The sequence below is a fragment of the Colobus angolensis genome, unplaced genomic scaffold (assembly GCF_000951035.1).
Source record: "Colobus angolensis palliatus isolate OR3802 unplaced genomic scaffold, Cang.pa_1.0 Scaffold168, whole genome shotgun sequence".
NCBI classification, from domain to species: domain Eukaryota; kingdom Metazoa; phylum Chordata; class Mammalia; order Primates; family Cercopithecidae; genus Colobus; species Colobus angolensis.
The window spans coordinates 4,814,038-4,837,697 of NW_012114799.1; the positions used below are offsets into that span (position 1 = coordinate 4,814,038).

Genomic DNA, 23,660 nt, shown 5'->3' on the forward strand with positions numbered 1-23,660 from the left:
CTCCTGCCTCAGCCTCCCGAGTAGCTGGGACTACAGGCGCCTGCCACCACGCCCAGCTAATTTTTGTATTTTTAGTAGAGACGGGGTTTCACCATATTGTCCAGGATGGTCTTGATTTCTTGACCTTGTGATCCACACGCCTCAGCCTCCCACAGTGCTGGGATTACAGGCATGAGCCACCGTGCCCAGCCAGAAATGTGGTTTCACCGTATTGTCCAGGATGGTCTTGAACTCCTGGGCTCCAGTGATCCTCCCATCTTGGCCTCCCAAAGTGCTGCAATTACAGGCCTAAGCCACCACACCTGGCCTCTATACTACTTTCTGATTGTCTTTATTACTTCTCCATGCTTTCCCCTTCCTTACCTTCTCTTTCTCATTTGTTTTTCTCCTTCCAGTGTGTTCAGATGAATTCTCCTGAACTAATGCTGTCATTATATTATGATCCTTCACAGAAGCCTTCAGTGGCTTTCCATTGCCTACAGGGTAGTCTGAACTAGGACTGATATTCACAGGTTTCCATGGTCAGGTCCCTAATTTCTCCACCTTTTTTCTCTACTCCCCATAGGGAACTTTAGCTGAGCTGGGTTGTTTCCTAAATTCGCGGTTCAATTTCCTGCCCCAAATCCTCATCTGTTCCTTCTTACCAGTTTTACCTTACCTAAAGGCTAACAGGGATCCAATTTGCTTCACAAATCTACTGATGGCTTACTCATCTGGCATTTATCCAATCATGTCCTTAGTTATGTCCTTAATCATGTCCACTTACGCTACTGGTAAATGATACGGCAAATCAGTTTACCACTTAATAGTTTGGTAACCTGGGACAGGTTTTTCAGTCTCTTAACCTTTTCTCATCCATAGAATGAGGTTAATCCTTAACCTCATGTAAGTTTAATTTCAGTATTAAAAGATTTTATGTATGCACAGGCACACACATACATGAATTATCTGGCTTAGTAGGTACTTAGTAGATGTGAGTGAGTTCCTATCCTGAAGAGCAGGAAATTAATTTGTACAGTCTGCTTTTACTTAAAAAAAATACTTATAATGAACTTCAAGTATATGCAATTAGAGTAATTAAAATCCTTGGTGGATATACATAAATGTGGTACATATTTATGAGCAGATGAGAAGATCATATATACAGAGGAGAAGGTCAGATCAGGAAATAAAACACACAGGCTTAAAATGAAGCCAGGCTGGCTCAGAAAGGAGTATAGATTTTGACTGCTAAGGTAGGCCCAAGTGCCTATTAGATCTGAGTGCCTGAGATGATGCTAAAGGGTACTTGTTTCCTTTAAAGAAGGCTTATTTGTGTTAACCAGTGTACCTCATGCCTACATGAATCAATACCTGGCTGATTCTTTTCCCTGAGGATTTCTTCTTATATTTGGTCTGGTTTTTCACTTAACAGTTGGCTGTGTCCCCTTTGCTCAGGATCTCTTCCTATGACAGTTCTTAGGTAGTTGAATGTTGTCTGGATGAATTGTGGTTCTTGGTAACTGAAGAAGGACTATCTCAAGTTCCCCTTTGTTTCTGAATTTCCCTTGTGGAATGAAAGTCAAAAGTTGCATACAAAAGGGCTTCTGGACTGAGCCTTGATATCATTCCTTTCTGTGCTTTTGTGCTTTTAGTGGGATGATCTTGATCCAGGCTGAAGGCCAGCCAGGCCACCTGTATGGAGTAGAATGTATCTAGATGACTGGGTTGTTTTTGTTCAATGGTTAGAAACTATTTATTAATCTCAAATTGTCATGATCACCTGACCTCAGGTGATCCACCCGCCTCGGCCTCCCAAAGTGCTGGAATTACAGGAGTGAGCCATAATGCCTGGCCAATATGTACACTTTTGTAACTGGCTTCTTTCACCTAACAGAATGTTTTACAGGTTTGTCATATTGTACCAATTATCAGTGTAGTCATCCCTTGGTATCCTTGGGGGGACTGGTTCCAAGACACCATTCCCCTATCCCTGTTGTGGATACCGAAATTCCTGGATGCTCAAGTCCCTTATATAAAATGGCATATTAGTAAATGGCCTACACACATTATCCCACACATTAAATCCTCTCTAGATTACTTATAATACCTAGTACAATGTAAATGCTGTATAAGTAGTAGTCATATTGTATTTTTAAAAATACATATATATTATTTTAAATTGTTGTATTGATGGGTTTTTTTCTGAATATTTTCAGCCCATTGTTGGTTGAATCTAGGGATGTGGAATCTGCAGATATGGAGGGCTCATTGCTTTTCATTGCTGAATAATATTCCATTTTAGGGATATACCACATTTATCTTTGCCTATTGATGGGAATTTGAGTTGTTTCCACCTTTTGGTTACTGTGAGTAGTGCTGTGAGCATTTATAGCATTAAGTTTTTGGGTGGACGTGTGTTTTTATTTCTTTTGGCTGTATATCTAGGAGTGGAGTTTCTGGATCTTATGTTTATTTTTAACCTTTTGAGGACCCGCCAGACTGTTTTCCAGAGTGGCTCTTTCATTTTACATTTCTACCAGCCATGTATAGGACTCCTGAGAAAAATTCTTATTTTTATTTTTTAGAGGCAAGTTCTTGCTCTATTGCCCAGGCTGGATTGCAGTGCCACAATCATAGTTCACTGTAATATCAAACTCCTGGGTCTCAAGTGATCCTCCTGCCTCAGCCTTCCAAGTAGGTAGGACTATAGGCATGTACCAACACACTCAAAAAATTTTTTTTTCCAGTTAGGGATGGGGTCTCATTGTTTCTCAGGCTGGTCTTAAACTCTTGGCCTCAAGCAGTCCTCCTGCCTCAGCCTCTCAAAGTGCTGGCGTTATAGGCATCAGCCACTGTGTCCAACACTATTTTTTGTTTTTGTTCTTCTTTTTGTTTTAATTATAGCCATCCTAGTAGATATAAAGTAGTATCTCATTGTGGTTTTGATTTGCATTTCCCTAATGGCTGATGATGTTGAACATCTTTTGATGTTTTTATTGGCTGTTTGTATACCTTTTTTTAGAAAAATGTCCTTTCAGGTCCTTTGCCCATTTTAAATTTTGGTTGTCGGCCAGGTGCGGTGGCTCATTCCTGTAATCCCAGCACTTTGGGAGGCCAAGGCGGTGGATCATCTGAGGTCAGGAGTTTGAGGCTAGCCTGACCAACATGGTGAAATGCTGTCTCTACTAAAAATAAAACAGCCAAATGTCGTGGTGCATGCCTGTAATCCCAGCTACTTGGGAGGCTGAGGCAGGAGAATCACTTGAACCCGGGAGGCAGAGGTTGCAATGAGCCGAGATCACTCCATTGCACTCCAACCTGGGCAACAAGAGTGAAACTCCTCAGAAGATAAAAACAGTAATATAATTGGGTTGTCTTTTCCTTATCCAATTGTAAGAGTTCTTTATATATTCTGGATACAAGTCCCTATGGGGTATATAATTTGCAGACATCTTCTCCCATTCTCTATGTTGCAGCATGTATCATTGTGAGTCATCCTTTTACTTTCTTGATGGTATCTATAGTTTTAGCTCTTACATTTAGATCTGCAATCCATTTTTAGTTAATTTTGAAGTCTAGAGTAAGAAAAGGATCCAACTTTGTTCTTTTGCATGTGGATATCTAGTTGTTGCAGCAGTTCAAGACATAAGAATACCTTTTGGATGGGGTTGTGTGCTATTTCAACTTGTTAGATCACAGTGTATATATTACTCAAATATATGGATATCCAGTACGTTACTGGATAACATACTGGTTAGGAAATATTTTCTGGTACCATTGGAAGTTGTAGGGGTTATTATTAATACTGAACAAAGGTAATTCCCTAAATACATATTAAGCATGTAGGTAATGTTAAGTACTGGGCTGCAAATATGAGTAGAACAATAGTCTTTGCTTTTCACAATCTAGTGGAGAAATAGACGTATAAATAAGCAATTAGAATAAGATATTGTTATTGTACTTGAACAAGATGCTGAGAAATAATCACTAACTGCTTGAAAATAATCAAAGGCAGATTTTCAATAGGAATTAACATTTAGGTTGAGTTTTGAAGAATGAGCTAAAAGTATACTAAAAGAATGAAGCAGAGAAGAGCAGCAGGAATAGCCTATGCACAGGTTTATGAAGAAAGCATGCCTCTGGGGAAAAACAAGTTGTTAGGCATAATTGTAATACAAGGAAGATGGAAGGTTGATGTGGGGGTAAAACTGGAAAGGAATAGGGTCAGATCTGTAAGCTTTGTATTTCCACCAATGTGCTCATGTTGAAATATTTGTGCATTATAACTTCTAATTGTTACATTTTTATATTCTTTTAATGTCTTTTTTTTGTTTTTATACAATGAGTGTAATACTATAATACATAATTGGAAATAAATATATGGAGGTGTATAATCAGATATTTACTGATAGAGGTCACTATTATAGATTATGGAAAGTTGTTGAATAATTTAAGTGGAGGAGGAAAAATAGCATATTTGTATTTTAGGAGGATAATGACGTAGAAGGATGGAAGGCTATTAAAACAGTCCAGGAAACATATTGTGAAGGGGTTAACTAAGTCAGTGATCTTTATCTTACTGAGGTCTTTGGTCCTCCAAAGTTATGACTTAGACTCTATCTTAGTTACCTAATGTTTATTGAGTAGGTAGAAAGATAAGTGGAAAGAATTGTTGGTGCCAAATTATGATGATTAGTACCATGCTGTTGTTACATAATTGCCATTACTGTCTTTTCTTTTGGAAAAAGAGCATCTTCCTCTCACCAACACTCACATTTTCCTCAGAAGTTATTTTTCCACTTCTTTATCTCATTTTTAAGGGATATTTTATTGATTTTTTAAATTTGTTGGGTTATGATTTATACACAGCAAAGTTTACAGAGCTCATGTATGTAATTGTTTTAACAAATGTATATACCCATGTTACCACCATTCATATAAAAATATAGAACATTTTCATTATCCCAGAAAGATTGCTTGTTTTTCAATTCCAGAGGTAACCACAGTTTTGACTTCTTTCACTATATATTTTAGTTTTTCCTGTTCTTGAGCTTTTTATAGCTAGACTCATACAGTATGCACTCTTCATATCTAACTTTTTTGCTGAACATGATGATTTAAAAATTCATCATATTGTATGTATCATTCTTTTTATTCTGTAACTATACCACAATACACTATCCTTTCTCCTATTGGTGGGCATTTAAATTGTCTCCATTTCTGGATTATTGTTACCAAAGCTTCTGTAGAGAATTTTGTAGATATCTGCTTTCCTTTCTTTGGGTATATTCTTAGGAGTGGAGTTGCTAGGTTTTAGGGTGGTTACATGTTTTATAAATTTTATTAATTTTTTATTAAATTAAATAAAATTTAATTTTATTAGAAACTGACAAATTATTTTCTAAAGTGATTTATCATTTTATGCTCTTAGCTGTGTATGAGATTTCAAGTTCTTTTGCATTCTCGCTGACACTTGGCATTGTCAGATTTTTATATTTAGTCATTCTGTTGGGTGTGAAATGGAATCTCATTGTAGTTTTAGTTTGCATTTCACTGGTGACTGTTGATAGTAGTCATCTGGTAATCACAATTACTGTTTATTGGTCATTCATAGTGCTTTCTGCTGTCTATTCAAGTCTTCTGCTCATTAAAAAAATTTCGTTTGTTCAATTTTTTAAATTATCATATATCCTGGTTGTAAGTGCTTTTTTAGGTATGTATTTTGTTTTTCCTGTAGTCCATGGCTTCCCCTAATCATTTTCTTTTTTTTTTTTCTTAGAGGTAGGGTCTTGCTTTGTCACCCAGGCTGGAGTGCAGTGGTACGATCATAGCTCACTGCAGCCTTAAACTCTTGGTCTCAAGTGATCCTCCTGCCTTAGCCTCCCTAAGTAGCTAGGACTACAGGTGCATACCACCATGCCCAACTAATTATTTTGTAGAGACAGGGTCTTGTTGCCCAAGCCAGTTTCAAACTTCCGATCTCAAGTGATCCTCCCTGACTGACCTCCCAAAGAGCTGAGATGACAGATACGAGCCACTGTGCCCAGCCACCTAATCATTTCCTTAACTGTGTCTTTTGATAAGCACAAATTTTATTTAGATGAAGTTTATTTTCTCTATTTTTAATTTTATTGTTAGTGTTTTTTTTAGTCTGGTCAAAGGAATCTTTGCCTATCCTAAGGTATTTGCAAGATCCCAAGATATTCTCATGTTTTCTTCCATGTGAATATTTAATTATTCCAGGACCATTTGTTGAAAAGACTATTATTTCCCCCCTGAATTCTGGTGGCACCTCTGTTGTGAAGTCAGGTATAAGTGCGAATATTATTTCTGGACTCTATTTCATTGATCTGTTTGTCTGTCTTTATGCCAATACTATAGTGTCTTAATTATTGTAGCCAAGTAAGTGTTAAAATCAGGTAGTATACTTATTCATCAAAATTATTTTAGCTGTTCTAGGGTCTTTGGATTTTCATATTCGTTTTAGAATCAGCTTGTCAATTTCTACAAAATGCCTGCTGCTAATGTTTTGATTGGGATCATGTTGAATATATAGATTAACTTGAGGAGAACTGACGTGTTCACAGTGTTGTGTCTTCCAATCCATGTATATGATGTATCTCTATTAGGTCTTTAATATCTCTCTGCAGTGTTTTGAAGTATTTTAGGTAGAGTTTTTGCTCATCTTCCATTAAGTTTATTGCTAGATAATTTCTTTTTTTAATGGTAGTAAGAGGTATTTAAAAAAATTTCTTTTTCCAAGCATTTGTTGCTAGTATATAAAAATACAGGTGGTTATTATATATTGACCTTGAATTTCATAACTTTGTAAACTCATCAGTTTTAGTCATTTGTTTGTAGATTCTTTTGGATATTCTACGTACATTACCAGGTAATCTGTGAATAGGGACAATTTTCTTTTAAATCTATACATTTATCTCTTTATTTTCTGGTTAGGATCCTCAAAGGTAATTTTTAATGAATTACTAGATCAATTTTGATGAACTAGAACTGTCATTTCTGGTTCTCATAGCAGATATATGCCATACTGGAATTTGGTATCAAATGACTGACTATATCCTGATGGAATTGAATATGGGATGTTAGAGTGTTGTTTATCAGTTCAGTCTGTTTTGGAGACAGAACTTGGTTGCCTTGTCGCTTATTGAATACAATCAAATCTTCCTCTAGATAGATGTCAGTAAGGTTGACAATAGTACCAGAATCCAGAATTAGGGTCAGACAGAATTAGGGTCACTGCATCATTTAAAAAGAGTACTTTAGATGTACTGCAAACTTGAAAAAGGAATTTCTCTCTCCTTTTCTGGACTTTCTTTTACCTCGTTTTAGCCATAACTGCTTTATATTGGGCATTTCTTCTAGCAAAACAAGCTCTTACGTACATTATCATATTATTTACTGGCTCTTGAGCCTTTGGTATAGGCCATTGATGCCTTGATTTAACACAGGTCAACCTCATGGTAAAGAAACCCACCCCACACATAAAAATTATGATTTTTGGCCAGATGTGGTGGCTCATGCCTGTAATCCTACCACTTTGGGAGGCTGAGGTGGGCAGATAACTTGAGGTCAGGAGTTCAAGACCAGCCTGGCCAACATAGTGAAACCTGGTCTCTACTAAAAATACAAAAATTAGCCAGGCGTCGTGGTGCATGCCTGCAATCCCAGCAACATGGGAGACTTATGCAGGAGAATCGCTTAAACCTAGGAGGCGGAGGTTGCAGTGAACCGAGATCACACCACTGCACTCCAGCCTGGGTGACAGAACAAGCCTTGGTCTCAAAAAAAAGAAAAATATAAATTCTCCGCTCACTTTTTGATGGGGTTGTTTTTTTCTTGTAAATTTGTTTATTTGTAGATTCTGGATCTATTAGCCCTTTGTCAGATGGATAGATTGCAAAAATTTTCTCCCATTCTGTAAGTTGCCTGTTCACTCTGATGATAGTTTCTTTTGCTGTGCAGAAGCTCTTTAGTAATTAGATCCCATTTGTCAGTTTTGGCATTTGTTGCTATTGCTTTTGGTGTTTTAATCATGAAGTCTTTGCCCATGCCTATGTCCTAAATGGTATTGCCTAGGTTTTCTTCTAGGGTTTCTATGGCTTTAGGTCTTACGTTTAAGTCTTTAATCCATCTTGAATTAATTTTGTATAAGGTATAAGGAAGGGGTCCACTTTCAGTTTTCTGCGTATGGATAGCCAGTTTTCCCAACACCATTTATTAAAAGGGAATCCTTTCCCCATTGCTTGTTTTTGTCAGGTTTATCAAAGATCAGATGGTTGTAAATGTGTGGTGTTATTTCTGAGGCCTCTGTTCTTTTCCCTTGGTCTATATTTCTGTTTTGGTACCAGTACCATGCTGTTTTGATTAGTGTAGCTTTGTAGTATAGTTTGAAGTCAGGTCGTGTGATGCCTCCATATTGCGGGATCTGGCCTGCAGCCCGCAATGGAACAGGGCTCTTTCTTTGTTCCCAGGCAGATCGGCAGGTCGGGAAATAATAGACACACACAAGATAGTGAAAACTGGGTCCAGGGGAGTCACTGCCTTCTGGTCCTGCGGTGCCAACAATGCACTGGATATACCAGCATTTATTATTAAGTTTAGTGAGGGGAGGGTAGGTTAGTGAGGGATTTAGGGTCATTTGATTATGAGGTGAGATGGTCACATGGGGATGAAGTAATTCTTTGACATAACATCTGTATCCAGAAGTACAATATACAGAGATAAGAATTTACAATATAGTATGTGCATCAGTAATTTCTAACAGAGCCTTCAAACAGAAACACAGTCTTTCCATAACCTGTGATTAGCAAGATATTAGTCAGCAGTAATAGTTGCAGCAAAAGATAGTTACAAACAATCCATAGAAACAGGACATGAAGCTAGACAACCAGTTAGACCAGAAATTCTCAGAAGGGAGTATGCCTTAACCCTAAAGAGGCCTAGAAGATCCATGGCAAGGTCAGGGCGTTTATAGCCCTGTCTTATCCGTATGAACAGGCACTCCTCAAGCGTCTGTTTGTAGACTCTCCACAAGGGTCGCATTCTATTCCCAGAGCTATGAACATCTGCTTTTCTGGGATAGGAATCTTGGTGATGTGAAATGTCCCTGACTGCACGTCCATTCGTAGGCTCTCTGCAGGGGAAGAATATCATGTGCTGTTGGCTCATTCTGGCAGTCCAACTTGGCATTGGCTTTACACAATCCTTCATGCAATTTTGTATTTACAATAATCAGGAGCATTTCATCTTTTATTCCATAACAATAGTGTCAGGGGGTCTCCCAACACCTCCAGCTTTGTTCTTTTTGCTTAGGATTGTCTTGGCTATATGAGCGCTTTTTTGGTTCCATATGACATTTAGTTTTTTCTAATTCTGTGAGGAAAGCCAATGGTAGCTTGATGGGGATAGCATTGGGCAGTGTGGCCATTTTCATCGTATTGATTCTTCTCATCCATGAGCATGGAATGTGTTTCCATTTGTTTGTGTCCTTTCTTATTTCCTTGACCCAGCAATCCCATTACTGGGTCTATACCCAAAGGATTATAAATAATTATACTATAAAGACACAGGCACATGTATGTTTATTGCAGCACTGTTCACAATAGCAAAGACTTGGAACCAATCCAAATGTCCATCAATGATAGACTGGATTAAGAAAATGTGGTACATATCTACCATGGAGTACTATGCAGCCATAAAAAAGGATGAGTTCATGTCCTTTGCAGGGACATGGATGAAGCTGGAAACCATCATTCTCAGCAAACTAACACAGGAACAGAAAACCAAATGCTGCATGTTCTCACTCATAAGTGGGAGTTGAACAATGAGAACACGTGACACAGGGAGGGGAACATCACACACTGGGACCTGTTGGGGGAGGAGAGGGCCAGGGGAGGGATAGCATTAGGAGAAATACCTAATGTAGATGATGGGTTGATGAGTGCAGCAAACCGCTATGGCACGTGTATACCTATGTAACAAACCTGCATGTTCTGCATGTGTATCCTAGAACTTAAAGTATAATAAAAGAAATTATGATTTTGGATGTGTATCATACATGACAATTCAAATCCTAATGAAAAGATTGGTATTTGATGTACTTATGTAATAATATATACTTAGGACACTTAAAATAGGATTTCATTTAATTTAGAATTATAAATATCTTTCCAGGAATATATATAAAACATTCAGGTGTTTACACTAGGGATGGCCATGAAAACATTTTTAAAATAGTAACTCACAGATCTGTTGCTTATACATTTTCAGTCTAGTTTGGGGCTATCTGTGCTTAGCTAGTTGCTTGGTTGGTATTTCCTGCCTCGTAGTGGTGCTATGCTGTAATGACTGTTTACTTCTCCATTGGAAAAAGTAGCTATGGGAGATTAGAAGCCCTGTGGGAAAAATCCTTTTTTATGGTTAGGGTTATTATAACTAAGGAACTCCTTGGAACTCTTAGTTAATATATGTTTTCCATTCAAGAAGTTGCTGTTCAAATGAAAAGACTTGAATGCCAAAGCTTGATAAGAAGCAGGAATCTGTTAAATAAGTGCTACAGGTGTCATGCCATTAAATTGATTGTGCAGACTGCTTCTTTATGAAGCAGTTTCTGGTGTCAAATAATGCTATATGCTGTATTATTAATATACAGTGATGTATTCATGATTTTATATAGAGACATCCTGGAAAAAATTATTAATCTTTGTAAGTCACTTGATAGTTAATATTCTAGGAGAAATTTCTTTTTAAAGGAACACTGTGATAAATCATTTATAAAATAATTTTCTCTTGGTTGTATTCACTTTTATGTTTTTCTTTTTTCTTTGATTGTATGGAGGATATTTATAGGGCAGAAAAAGGGGAAAATGATAGCTGCTGATTAAGGTAAATATTTTTCCATTTTATTGTTACATGTAGGGTATATTTACTTCTGGCACATGGGAAGAGAAATCAGATGAAATTTCCTTTGCTGACTTCAAGTTCTCAGTCACTCATCATTATCTTGTACAAGAGTCCACTGATAAAGAAGGAAAGGATGAGTTATTAGAGGGTAAGTTATTTCTGTATAATAATAATTAACTTCTAATTTTTAAGATTGGCTGTAATTTTGAATGACGAATTTAGTTTTCTTCTGTAGTGTCAGTTCCTCTGGAACTGTTTTACATAGGCAAAGTTGTTTCACCACATCTGAGGTAGAGGATGAATTACAGTTTCATTCATTTTTTAATTAATTAAATCAGCCCATATTTATTGAGTACCTAACATGTACCAGGTACTCTTCCAAGCCCTGTAGAACCCAAACTTAAATGAAACTTACATTCCAGTAGGGAAGATAAGATACATAAGTAAGTAACAGTAGTAGGTAAAAAGTGATAAGTGCATCCTGAAGTACAGATAAAGTTCTGTTGGAATTCAGAGGAGAAAAGATCACTTTTAATTGGGAAATTAGAGAAGGAGAATTAAGCAAGTAACTTTGGCTTTGAAGGATTACAAATAAAGGAAAATCTGTTGATTAGAGGGTAGTATTTTGGATTTACTCCAGATTTTGGAGTCAAAACAAGTGGATTAAAATTTTATTTTTTCTACTTGCTAGTTAGTTGACCCTTCTAAGCTTGAGTTATTTCAATTGTAAAATGAAGTAATACTACCTGAAGGGCTAAGTGCAGATTTAATGAGATAGTACCTAAGCAGCTATCTCAGTACCTGACCCATGCCAGGTACTCAATAAATGGTGTCTCTGATTGTTAATAGGTCAAATCATCCAAAATCTTCTGTCCTTAGATGAACTAGTGCATAACAGTGAGTGAGCAAGATACTGAATAAACATGAACTTTGGAGCTGCCAGTCAAATACCCTTCTTCATTTCACTAAGCAAATAAATAGGTAGAATGTGTTAAATTTTTTCTGATCATAATGGATTATCATTTGTAAGCTCAGACCTGGAAACAATCTGTGCTTTTTCTTATGTAGGAATAGAATTATGTCACCTTTTCTATTATGTATATTCTTCTTAGAAACAAAACAATTAGATAACATGTGCATTCAGATTCATAAACCAGGGCAGATAACACTAACCATATATACATATATGGAAGGAATTATACAGCAAAATAAAATAATTAAGCCAGAATGTGAATATGAGAACTTTAAGATGAAGGGGGAAGTGTGTGCAATTGGTGGGAGGTCTCATAATGGCCAGCAATTTTCAGGTTCAACATTCTGCCAATTAATGAAGAAACTATTCAGTAGCAAAAATTTAAGTGCTGTTAATTTAAGGGAAGACTATACATCAAGGGAAAACTGCTGTAATAAGGAGGCTTAGAATCAGAGGTCTGAGATGAATAGATGAAGGAGACTGTGGTACAATGAAGGCGAATGATTTTTTTCTTTTTTTTTTTTTTTGAGACGGAGTTTCACTCTTGTTGTCCAGGCTGGAGTGCAATGGTGCGATCTCGGCTCACTGCAACCTCCGCCTCCCGGGTTCAAGCAGTTCTCCTGCCTCAGCCTCCCAGGTTGCTGAGATTACAGGCACCAACCACCACGCCCAGTTATTTTTTGTATTTTTAGTAGAGACAGGGTTTTGTTATGTTGGCCAGGCTGGTCTTGAACTCCTGACTTCAGGTGATCCTGCCTCAGCCTTCCAAAGTGCTGGGATTACAGGCGTGAACACTGAGTCCAGCGAAAGGTGAATGAATTTTAAGCTAGTTAAGGCATCGTTGCATGTGTACATATAAAGTGCAGTTTTCTTTTGATTTGGTTGATTGAGGCTGTAACTAATGGTGGGAGTTACAAGCCAAATCATCAGCTCAGTTTTACAGATACGCATTTAAAACTATATTATCAGACGTCAGGAGATTTGAGCACTAATCATTTGTTTTGTTGGAGTTGCCTATTGCTTTTGGTCTGAAAAGCATCAAATCGTTAGCATTCTCTTTAGTCTTTAAGCAAAATAAAAAGTATAGATTTGCTAAGCAATGGTAGCTATACAACAAAAATTGTTTTTATGAATGGATACTATTTTTTATGCATTGAATTTATCATGTGTTTATGAGTATAATGATCTTTGATGTTAGTACCTTATCATGGATAGTAATGTAAGTGTATAAACATGGTTTAGAAGTGGGAAGCCAGGTAGAAGTTTTACAAGAACATTTAAGATGGACAGGGGGCCTAAAAAGGCTTGCTATGGAAGGTTATACAGAGTTGACATATCTCTAAATAGAATGTTGAAGAAAAGTAGAGGCAAGGTAAGGCCAAGAAGAATAAATAAAACAAAGCTTTCTGGTAAGGGTGAGGAATTGTGTGAGTCATGACTCAGAAGCAAAAAAATATTTTAAACATGGGAGTGGCATATGTCTTTTTTATAGGCTACTTTTGTTTGAAGAAAAAAAATGAGAAATCCCTCTCCCTGTACTCAAGCTGTCTTTAGATATGAATCTTAAAGCAATATCAAAACTGCGTGGTCTAGCAAGACATGTGTTTCCTCAAAGCATATTATAAAACTCTGCCTGATCATGAACATACTAACTTTTTCATTATCAAATGTTTTTGTAGATGTTATTCCACAATCTATGCAAGATTTGCTGTGTATGAATAATGACTTTCCTCCAAGAGCACATTGCCTGGTAAGATGGTAGGTATATATTTTACTCAGATATCTTTTAGTATGCATGTTGTGGGGGACCTCAACACTGTCCCCAAGTTCACCGATTTGGTAAGGAGACTCAGAAGACTCAGCATTTAATTGCACCTGATTTATTGTAGAGACAGGATGCAGGGCAAAATCTGCAAAGGGAAGAGGCACATGAGGCAAAGTCCAGAGGAAGTACAAGCTTTTAAGAGTTCTTTCCTAATGGAGTCAGGCAAGATGTACTCAGTGCCCTCAGCAACAAGTTGTGACAATGTATGTGAAACATTATCTATCAGGGACAATGTTAGAGGCTCAGCACCCCAGATTTTTAATTAGGGGGCTGGTCATATAAGCACCCTTTCACTGGTATATACCAAAATTTCAGGCTCACAGAAGAAAAGCAGGTGTTTAGCATAAATTACATTGTTTGCATAAACAATTTAGGCTTAGTGAGCAGCTTAATCAGTTCTGGAAATGGTGAGAACCCTCCCCAAATCCCAATTCCCAGCTGTCGGCCAAGAGCTAACCTTGCAAGCAGGCTTTTCTTTTTTTTTATTTTTTTGGTTTGTTTTTTCTTTTTGTTTTTTGTTTTTAATTATTATGGATATATAATAGTTTTACATATGTAATAGTTGTACATATTTATCTTCAAAAGAAATGATAAATGCTTGAGGTGATAGATTCCCCAATTAAACATTCCAATTCCATTCTTTTATTTATCTTGAAATATACAACAAATTGTTGTTAACTGTAGGCGCCCTATTTTGCTACTGAACTCTAGATCTTACTTCTGTCCAACTGTATTTTTGTCCCATTAACCATCCCCTCTTTATGCCCCACCCCCCACTATCCTTCTAAGCATCTGGTAATTCTACTTAGAGATATGTCAACTCTGTATCACCTCTCATAGCTAGCCTTTTTAAGCTCCCTGGCCATCTTAAATCTTCTTGTAAAACTTCTACCCAGTTTCCCACTTCTAACCCATGTTTACACACTTAAATGACTATCCATAAGACACTAACATCATTCTATTCTCTTATCTCTGTGAGTTCAGTTTTTTTTTTTTTTTTAAGCTCCCACATATTAGTAAAAACATGTGCAATACTTGTCTTTCTGTGCCTGGCTTATTTCACTTAAATGTCTTTCAGTTCCTTCTGTGTTGTTGTAAATGACAGGATTTCATTCTTTTTTATGGCTAAATAATATTCCATTGTGTATATGTACCACATTTTCTTTATTCATTCATCTATTGATGGGTACTTAGGTTGATTCCGTATCTTGGTTATTGTGAATACTGCTGCAGTAAACATGGGAGTGGAGATTTCCCTTCAGTATACTGATTTCCTTTCTGCAAGCAGGCTTTTTTTTTTTTTTGAGATGCAGTCTTGCTGTGCCACCCAGGCTGGAGTACAGTGGCATGATCTCGGCTCACTGCAACCTCTGCCTCCTGGGTTCACGCCATTCTCCTCCCTCAGCCTCCCAAGTATCTGGGACTACACGCGCCTACCACTACGCCCAGCTAATTTTTTGTATTTTTAGTAAAGATGGGGTTTCACCGTGTTAGCCAGGATGGTCTCGATCTCCTGACCTTGTGATCCACCCGCCTTGGCCTCCCAAAGTGCTGGGATTACAGGCATGAGCCACTGCGCCCAGCCACAGGCAGGCTTTTTTAAGGATACACAGTCACAGGCCTGCTGGTTCATGTTTTCTGCACAATATATTTCATAATCCAGGGTAGTGCTTAACTGTAGTCTCATGACAAGCATGACAAGAACATTTAAATATCATAGAAATTTTAATACATATTATTGAATATTGAAATAAACTCAATCTATTGGATATTGATCTGTTATATGATAAAATCAAAACTCACTGTGTCTAAACTATAAATGTGATACATTAATGTAAGAGGTAGTCTTCCCCCTCTTATCTGCAGTTTTGCTTTCTGTGGTTTCAGTTACCTGTGGTCATGTGTAGTCTGAAAATATTAAATGGAACATTTCAGACAAAAACAACAAGTTTTAAACTGCATGCTGTTCTGAGTAGTATGGTGAAGTCTTGGGCCATTCTGTCCTGGAGGTGAATCATGCCTTTGTCCAGTGTATCTACAGTGTATACACTACCTGCCCCTTAGGCCCTTAGTTATCAGATTGACAGATCACAAGAAGGGTGAGTATAGTACAATAAGATATCTTGAGAGAGAGAGAGAGACCACATTTATATAACTTTTGTTACAAAATACTGTCATAACTGTTCTATTGGTACAGATACATAGGGAAAAAACAGTACATACAGGCTTTGATACCATGTGCAGTTTCAAGCATCCACTAGGGGTCTTGGAACTTAACCTCCCACAGATAAGGGGGACTATTTGCATCACATTTAAAAGGTCTTTTCTGTCTTTCAATTATTCCAAGTGTCTGTGAACTTTTATTTATTTTGGATGGAGTGGTCTTAAAACATGCTGCCACCAAAATGGCCCTAGTAAAGAGTATATGTTTAAGAAAGGAGACCTAGTTAAAGTTTATATACTGGTTTGAAATTATTCCATTGGTATCAGTTGGTCTTTTGATTTTTTTTTAATTAAAGAATTCTAAGGGAGGGGAAAATGGTATTAATCTGTGTTTATCTTTTTCTTCATTTCATATAGCAAATAGGCTGTGTAGCACTTTAAAAAAAGAAAATTATTTGCAAATGCAGGTAAACGGGATAGTGTTTCTTAAATATTCCTCTTTTAGTATGACCTTTTGTTCACTTAAGCAATTAACTAAAAAAGATGTAATAATTAAATTTAATCCTTCCACATTCTATTCTGGCCTTTTAAAATATGAATATATACATTTAATATGATTAAATTTATCAGAAGGCACCATAGTATCAGAGCACGAGCTTTGTATGCATTCATTCATTCATTCAACATTAATTGAACACTTACTGTTTGGCTACATACTGAATTAGGTTTAATTCCTAACTCAGGTACTTAGTATCTCTGCAACTCTGGGCAGGTTACTTAATTTCTTGTAGTTTGTTTCTACACTGGTAAACTAAGAATAATAAATAATATGCACTTTCAGGGCAGTTATGAGGATCAAATAAGATAATGGCATCTAGTATGTTTATCAAAATCTAAATGCTATTAACATAATTTCAGCTTTTTGATATGTATTTCCTCAAACTGTTACATAGTCTGTAGTCAAAATATTAAATGAAGTAATGAAACCTTTCTATATATTAATATAAATAACTTGTTAGTAGGGTGGTTTTTGTAACCTTTCCATTTACTTTTAAAAATATTTTAAAAATTAACATAGTAAAATTGGACTTTTTGTGGAGGTGAGCAGTTCTCTGAACTTCAGCACTTTATATAGTTTTTCACTAGTACCAACATCAGGAGATAGAACAGTTCTATAACACCCCCTTACCTCTGCTGCCAAAAAAAAGCCCTATTGTCCCTTTTGTCTCTTAGTAAGCATAGACACATCCTTCCCACTTTTTTTTTTTTTTTTTTTTTTTTTTAAGAGACAGGTCTCGCTGTGTCACCCAGGCTGGGATTCATTGGTGCAGTCATGGGTACTGTAGCCTTGAACTCCTGGGCTCAAGTGATCCTTCTGCCTCAGCCTTTTGAGTAGCTAGGACTACAGGCGCACACCACCATGCCCGGCTAAGTTGGTTTTTTATTTTTTTGTAGAGACAGTGTCTTGCTATGTTGCCTGGGCTGCTCTTAAACTCCTGGCCTCAAGTGATCCTCCCACCTCAGCCTCCCAGAGTGCTGGGATTATAGGCGTGAGCCACTGTACCTGACCATACTCCCCACATCCTTATAATCCTTGGAATCCCTGATCTTTCTTGGTCACTATAGTTTTGTCCTTTTGAGAGTGTCATATAAATAGAATTCTGTATGTAATCATGGGTGACTGGCTTTTAAAACTCAGCATGGTGCCTTTGAAATCCTTTGAGGTGATTCTACTTATCAATAGTTTGTTCCTTTTTATTGCTGAGTAGTATTTTATTGTAAGGATATACCACACTGTTTACTCATTCATTTGTTGAGGGTTATTAGGATTGTTTTTAGGTTTTGGCATTTTTATATAGAGCTATACTATAAATATTTATATACAGATTTTTGTGTGAAAACACATTTTCAGTTCACTTGGGTAGAAACCTAGAGTAGGATTGCTAAGTCACGTGGTAACTGTATGTTTATAGGAAACTGCAAAACATTTCTAGAGTAGCTGTACCATTTTGCATTCCCATCAATAATATATGAAAATTCCAGTTTCTACATCCTTACCAGCACTTGGTATTGTCAATATTTGTTTTTAGCCATTCCTAGTAGTTGCATAGTGGTATCTCATCCTAATTTTAATTTTGAACATCTTTTGTGTGTTTGTCATGATCTTCTCTATATTACAGTGTCCAAGTCTTTTGCACATATTTTAATTGGGTTATTTGTTTTCTTTTTTGAAGTTGGGGGATTGTTTTCTTACTGTTAAATTTTGAGAGTTCGTTGTGTCCTTTGGATATAAATCTTTTTTATAATGTGTGATTTCCAAAAATTTTCTAGAAAAGACATTGCTAAGAGAAATGAAAAGCTTATCTGTAACAGATAAGACTGTAACTTATCTTTTAATTTCTCTTATGATGTCTTTTCTGGAACAAAAATTTTAAAATTGAGTGAAGTTCAGTTTTATCAATTTTTAATTTTATGGATTGTGTTTTTGGTGCCATGTCTGAGGACTTTTTGCTCTAGGTCACAAATCTTTCTCCTATTAAAAAAATTATTTTATTTTGGAATTATTCAAAATCTGAGGGTGAAAACAGCTGTTTATGGATGCTGGGGATGGTGGTAGCAGATCCATTACCTAGCTGGCAAAAGGGGTGGCAGTGGCCTGTAGTATTCTTTCTAAAAACCCCTAATCCCAATATATCCATTTTGGTATTTAGATGTTACCTGATTTCCTTCAGCAGTGTCTTAGAGTTTTCAGCACGAAGATCCTGTAAATGTTATATATTATGTTTCTACTTGTTGCTTTTTAATAAAGGAGCTATTGTAATGATATTTTTAAAAAATTTTTTCATTTCCAATTGTTCGTTTCTAGTATGTAGGAATATGGCTGATTTTGAGGGGTTGACCTTGTATCCTGTAACCTTGCTAAACACAATTACTAGTTCTAGGAGTTGTCATTTCTTTGGGATTTTCTATGTATATAATCACTGTCTCTGAATATGAATAGTATTTTTCCTTTCTAATCTCAGTTCTTTTTTTAAAATATGTATTTTTTAAAAAATGTATACCATCAAGCCGTCTGTTCATTTTTTTTTTCTTTTTAAAACTGGCCAGGGCTTCCAGTAAAATATTGAATAAGAGCTCCTCATCTCGGAGAGACAGCATTTAGTCTTTTACTATTAAGTATGATGTTAGCTGTATATTTTTTTGTAGATGCTCTTTATCAGATTGAGAAAGTTCCCTTTTGTTCCTGCTTTGCTGAGAGTTTTTATTATGAATGGATGTTGAATTTTGTCAAATCCTTTTTCTGTTTAAATTGATATGATTGTTGTTTTCTGTTTAAATTGATATGATTTATTTTCTTTAGATTTTTAGTATGTTGATTGCATTGATTGATTTTTGTGGTGTAATTTGTATTTCTTTCTCTCTGTGTGTATATGTATATGTATGCATATTGCTGTATTTGATATGCTAATAGTTTGTTGAGGACTTCAGTGTTTATGTTCATGAGGGATGTTGGTCTTTAGTTTTCTTTTCTCATGCTTTGGTTTTGGAATCAGTAATGTTGGCCTCATAATGTTTAGTCAGAAAGTATTTTGTTCTCTTTTATTTTCTTTGAGAGAGTGTGTAAAATTGATTTTTTTTTTAACTGATAGAATTTGCCTTTGTAACCTTCTGGGCGTGGCATTCTCATTTTATTCAGGTGGCAATTCCTTCTAGGGTCCAGGATTTAAGCAGAAGTCTCAGTTCCAGTACCTTGTCTCATGTATACCCATATCCCTGAGAGGTCATTCAAAACATTACAACCTCCGTAGTGATTTGGATTGATGCAGTAAATCCAAATCTAAAGGATATATAAGGAAGCTTTTGTGTTTAGGTTATATAGCAGAGAGATTGGTAATCTCATCAGAAGGATATGCAGCTTCCAAGTCCCAGCGCCTCATAAGCAGAGGCACAGTTGTAGATAATACCTGAGTGATATTGTGCTTCTGGAAGCCTAGTTTCTGGGCCTAGACTTATTTATATTTATTATTATGAGACTGGGGCATTCTTGGACATAGCCTAATCTGGATGCATGCCAGAGACCACTTTCCCTGGTCTGGGTGTACCTCATCATCTCAGAGTTATGTAATTCATATTATGACTGCTAGGCTAAAATATATGGTATTGTCAGACATAAACAGACTTTTCTTCCATCATTCTTGTTCTTTCCAGTCTAGCACAGCATAGTCAGTTTTGCAAACAGTTTTATAAGTCAAACTAACAGACTTTTAACAGTAAAAGGCTTACCCTGTAAAATCCCAGCTCCCAGTGCCCAACTGTTAGGGCCTATAGCCAAAGCTTATCATCCGCTGGTATTTTTCAGTCACCTTCTACGCTCGCTTTTGCCTTTCAGTATACTCTTTGTTTCTGTTACCCAGGAATCTCCTTTTTATTCTTTCAAATTCAGCTGTGTATTTTTACAACATTGTCATATTTGATCAGGTATGTTTTTGTGTGTTTTGGGGCAAGGGGGACCTGTGTCATGTTAGTTTGCCATATGGTTGGAGGTCACATTCAGTTTTGTCTTACTTGAACTTTCTTAAAGTTTAGGAAGCCAACAACAAAGCTTTTGAGAAATGTTTAAAAATTAAGCATATTAAATGTGTGTGCATTTTCTTTTATTCAGCAAACATTATTTTTAAATATTTACTGTGATCCAGATACAGGAATATCAAGGATAGAATGTGGTTCCTGCCTTAGTAATCTTTGGGATTAGTAGAAAGACAGATAAGGGACTAGACAACAATAACATTTTGTGATAAATGCTCTCATAGAGGGCAGAACACAAGGTTTGATGGAAACTCATAAGAGGTACCTGTAATTCAGACAGATTAAGTCAGGACAATGTTTCCAGACAAGGTACACCTGAATCCTAAAAGACACGTGAGAATAAGCCAGGTAAATAAGCTTAACTAATAAGTTAGGTAAAAAGATACTTGAGGCAGAATTAGTAGAGGTGATGATGTTTAAATGAACTTTTGAAACTTGTAGGTAGTTTGGTAAGGTTGGGTATAACAGTAGAGGGTTGGGAATGGGAAACGATGAGAAGGACTTTGGTATCTGGGTATCTTAAGACTAATGTGAACCGGACATCTTAAGAGGATTTCATAATATTCTCTTTCTGTTTTATTCATATAATTTTTATTGTAATTGCTAATAAATACATTTCTGAAAAATTGCAAGGATACAAATTACTTGTAATGCTTCAGAGATACTGAAGAATAACAGACACAGAAGTTTTCACTTATACATTTATTTAAATTTGAATTTTTAAAAAACCAGAATTAAAGCAATGACAGTGAAAATTTGAAAATGATTTTGCAATATATGCATCTGTACTTATTTATACCATAAATATACAATTAGTATAGATTGACCCTGTCAGAGTGATTTAAAATTAATGTATGATTAATTTATATTTTCAAATCAATTCTGGAAAATAGATTTTTGGTATTTATGTCCAATGCTCAATTTTGGTAGTTCAAGTTTGTCTATTGATCTATATATATTTTGAGATCTTCTGGCTTCAGTTTTCATATCAAGCACCTCCCAGATTAGCTCCAAGCCTGTTTAACTTTGTTAAGGGTGTTTTATAAAAGTGGACTTTAAAAGATATATGGGCATGATAAATTTTATGTTCTTGGCAATGTAATTATCTTAATGATGTGTTTTACTGGATGTGTTTCAGCCTTCTAATATACCTATCCTTTAAATACTTTTCTTTTTTTTCCTTTAAATATCTTCTAGTGGGTGTTTCCTGAAACCATCATTACAGATTTATTCTCTTAATTATTATGCTTTATGATAATATAAATAGCCCTGGAAATGACACAGACTTTAACCGTAGCAAACATTTATGTCCAAATGGAAATTCATGAGCAGAGATTTTAATAGGAAGGTGTGGTAGGCAAGATAATGAACCCTGCTAGCCCCCAGAGATGGTCCACAACCTAAATCTTAGAACCTGTGAATATAAATTATGTGGCAAAAGGAATTAAGGGAGCAGATGGAATTAACATTGCTTAACAATAGACTTTAAGGTAGGGAGATTTATCCTGGATTATCTGAGTGGACCCAATATAATCACAGGAGTTCTTAAAAGTGGAAGAGGGAGACAGAGGAGAGTTAGTGTCATAGCAGTATGAGAAGAACTGGTCCCAGTGATGTAGGTTTTTAAGATGAAAGAAGAGGGCCATGAGCCAAGTAATGAGGGTAAGCCTCTAGAAACTGGAATGGGTTCTCTGCTAGAGCCTCCCGAAGGGATACAGCCTTGCTGCCACCTTGAATTTAGCCTCCTGAGACCTGTTTCAGACTTTTGACCTGACCTGCAGAACTATAGGATGATCAATCTTTGTTGTTTTAAGTCACCAAACTTGTAATAATTTATTACAGCAGCAATATGAACTAATACAGAAAGTAACAGCGTGAAAGCTATAGATGCCTGGAGAGGCTCTATTGAGAGTTGAACAATACACTGAAAGCACAGCTAGCTTTAAGGGAGGACACATTTTTGTCCCCATGGCTCTGCCTTTGTCGGGCGTTGTCTTTGGGCCTTTAGCTTTAGTCATGCTTTGTTGGTCACCGCAAAGGAACAATCCACAAATAATCTTGTGAAGACTGTGTAGTTGAATAATTATTATGGCTTTTAAGAAATATTCATTTTTGGCTGGGCATGGTGGCTCATGCCTGTAATCCCAGCACTTTGGGAGGGTGAGGCAGGTGGGTCACGAGGTCTGGAGTTCAAGACCAACCTGGCCAACATAGTGAAACCCTGTCTCTACTAAAAATACAAAAATTAGCTGGGCGTGGTGGCGCACGCCTGTAGTCCCAGCTACTTGGGAGGTTGAGGCAGGAGAATTGCTTGAACCCAGGAGACAGAGGTTGCAATGAGCCAAGATCGTGCCACTGCACACCAGCCCGGGCGACAATGTGAGACTCCATCTCAAAAAAAAAAAAAAAAAAAGAAAAGAAAGAAATATTAACTTTTGTGATTTTTTTCCGTTTTCAACCACAAATTACTACATGTACAATGAAACAGGAAAGTGTGACCCACGCAAGGGGAAAAAATAGTAGAAATGGACTCTTAGTGGGTCTTGATATTAGATTTAGCAATAACATCAAAACATTTATTACAAGTACGTAGAGAGAATTGAAGGAAAGGGTTTTCAAAGAATTAAATACTAACAATGAGTTACATAGGAATCTCAATAAATAGAAACTATAATAAAGAACCAAATGGCGGCCAGGTGTGGTAGCTCATGCCTATAATCCCACCACTTTGGGAGGCTGAGGTGGGCAGATCACTTGAGGTCAAGAGTTCAAGACTAGCCTGGGCAACATGGTGAAACCCTATCTCTACTAAAAATACAAAAATAAATAAATAAATAAAATTAGCTGGGTGTGGTGGTGTGGGTAGCCCATAGTCCCAGCTACTCGGGAGGCTGAGGTAGGAGAATCACTTGAACCCAGGATGGGGAGGCTGCAGTAAGTTGAGATACTGCCATGGCACTCCAGCCTGGGCAGCAGAGTGAAGCTCCATCTCAAAAAACAAGACAAACAAACAAAAAAAACCAACCAAAAAAAAAAACAAATGGAAACTCCAGAGTTGAATAGTATAATTGAAATGAACTTTCTTCACATGAGCTCAAAAGCAGATCTGAGATGATAGAAGAAAGAATTGGGAGATTTGAAAGATTAACAGAAATTGTCCAGTCCAAAGAGCAGAGAAAGAAGTTTGGAGAAGAGAAAAGAACAGAA

At 36.6% G+C, this 23,660-nt stretch overlaps 1 protein-coding gene across 3 annotated transcripts in view; it reads left to right on the top strand.

Annotated features, from left to right (window-relative positions):
- RAB3GAP1 (RAB3 GTPase activating protein subunit 1 (catalytic)) overlaps positions 1–23,660 on the top strand; it is a 110,838-nt gene that overhangs the window by 26,759 nt on the left and 60,419 nt on the right. For all 3 annotated transcript variants that reach the window (XM_011937722.1, XM_011937723.1, XM_011937724.1), the window contains exons 4-5: positions 10,921–11,053; positions 13,558–13,636. In XM_011937722.1, the coding sequence (XP_011793112.1) occupies positions 10,921–11,053; positions 13,558–13,636 (212 nt within the window). The remainder of the gene's footprint in view (positions 1–10,920; positions 11,054–13,557; positions 13,637–23,660) is intronic.